This window comes from Sinocyclocheilus anshuiensis, unplaced genomic scaffold (assembly GCF_001515605.1).
Source record: "Sinocyclocheilus anshuiensis isolate Anshui unplaced genomic scaffold, SAMN03320099.WGS_v1.1 scaffold1566, whole genome shotgun sequence".
Taxonomy (NCBI): Eukaryota; Metazoa; Chordata; class Actinopteri; order Cypriniformes; family Cyprinidae; genus Sinocyclocheilus; species Sinocyclocheilus anshuiensis.
Window position 1 is genome coordinate 120,374 of NW_015546165.1, and position 1,470 is coordinate 121,843.

The 1,470-nt window shown below is 39.9% G+C and overlaps 1 protein-coding gene across 2 annotated transcripts in view; it reads left to right on the forward strand.

The window, feature by feature from the left end:
• LOC107701363 (microtubule-associated protein RP/EB family member 3-like) overlaps positions 1-1,470 on the forward strand; it is an 11,005-nt gene that overhangs the window by 2,317 nt on the left and 7,218 nt on the right. For both annotated transcript variants that reach the window (XM_016503351.1, XM_016503352.1), the window contains exons 4-5: positions 283-431; positions 999-1,151. In XM_016503351.1, coding sequence (XP_016358837.1) covers positions 283-431; positions 999-1,151 — 302 coding nt within the window. The remainder of the gene's footprint in view (positions 1-282; positions 432-998; positions 1,152-1,470) is intronic.

The window sequence follows — 1,470 nt, forward strand, 5'->3', positions numbered from 1 at the left end:
CACACACACACACACACAGAGAGACAGACACACTCACACATACACACACACACAGAGAGACACACACACTCCGCATGCGTGTGATTCGCTCAGCCGCTCGCCTGCTTCGAGTCTCCTCTCCAGAAACCTTCTACAGCTGAGAGTCTAGTGTGTGTTTCATGACCCGCCCACAAATCTGAAAATCAGATTTCGATTGGCTGACGAGTGAGCCTCTGCTTTGTGATTGGCTGATGCGTCAGGCGCTGTGCTGTGATTGGCTAATGACTTTGGTTTCATATTTAGGACCCCAGCGGACGTCACCAACGGTACCCAAAACTATGCCCGCCCCCCCACGCCCCATAAGCTCCACCCCCTCAACCGGAACACGGAGGAACATGCCAATGTCACGGAACGGAGGCGGCGACGCCGAGATCGTGGAGCTCAACCAGCAGGTAAACACGAACCCTCACGGAAAACGTTATTTAGATTCTTACAAACGCAGACCTGCTCAAAAGGTGGTTTTGGGAGGTTTTGTCAGGTTTAGCTGACGTCTGAGTACAAATTTGTTCCCAAAATATGGATAAATAGGTACAAACACACACATTGTAATACACACTCAGAATACAGACATCAGCCAATGAGAGGCGGAGAATGTAGCCTAATTTACATATGTCTGTGTTTTTAAATATTGTGTGCTTCTTGAGAAATCACGATTCATTCGATCAGCATTAAATTGACTATTAACTACAACTGATTTATTACTAAAGCTTACAGTAGAGATAGAACATAAGATCAAGTATCTGAAGAAATTATGGAAAATAAAAATAAGAGATAAGAAACAAATAAATAAAATACTGTGTGACTGAATTTGTCATAAATCTTTAATAAATTATTAAATATTAAATAAATTAATTAATTAAATTCAGAATAAATTCAAAATTAATAAAATCATTTAAAAAATATAAAATTAAATAAAAATAAATCTGAAGTAAAAACTGTGTGTGTGTGTGTGTGTGCAGCTGATGGCCCTGAAACTGACTGTCGACGGTTTGGAGAAAGAGAGAGACTTCTACTTCGGCAAACTCCGAGACATTGAGCTGATCTGTCAGGAGAACGAGAGTGACAGCAACCTGGTCCTCGGCAAAATCCTGGAGGTGCTCTACGCCACAGAGGTCCGTCACATGACATTAGTTTGAGATCACACGGCGCTGTGGAGGCTCGTTCCGTCACAGAATACAGACAATTAAAAGAGTGATTGCTATGGTTAATCTCGCAATTCTGACTTTTTTTCTCACAATTCATTTTTTTCTCACAATTCATTTTTTTCTCACAATTCACATTTTTTTCTCACAATTCAGTTTTTTCTCGCAATTCTGACATTTTTCTCACAATTCTAATTTTTTTCTCAGAATTCAGTTTTTTTCTCGCATTTCTAATTTTGTTCTCACAATTCAGTTTTTTCTCGCAATTCTGACTTTTTTCTCGCAATTC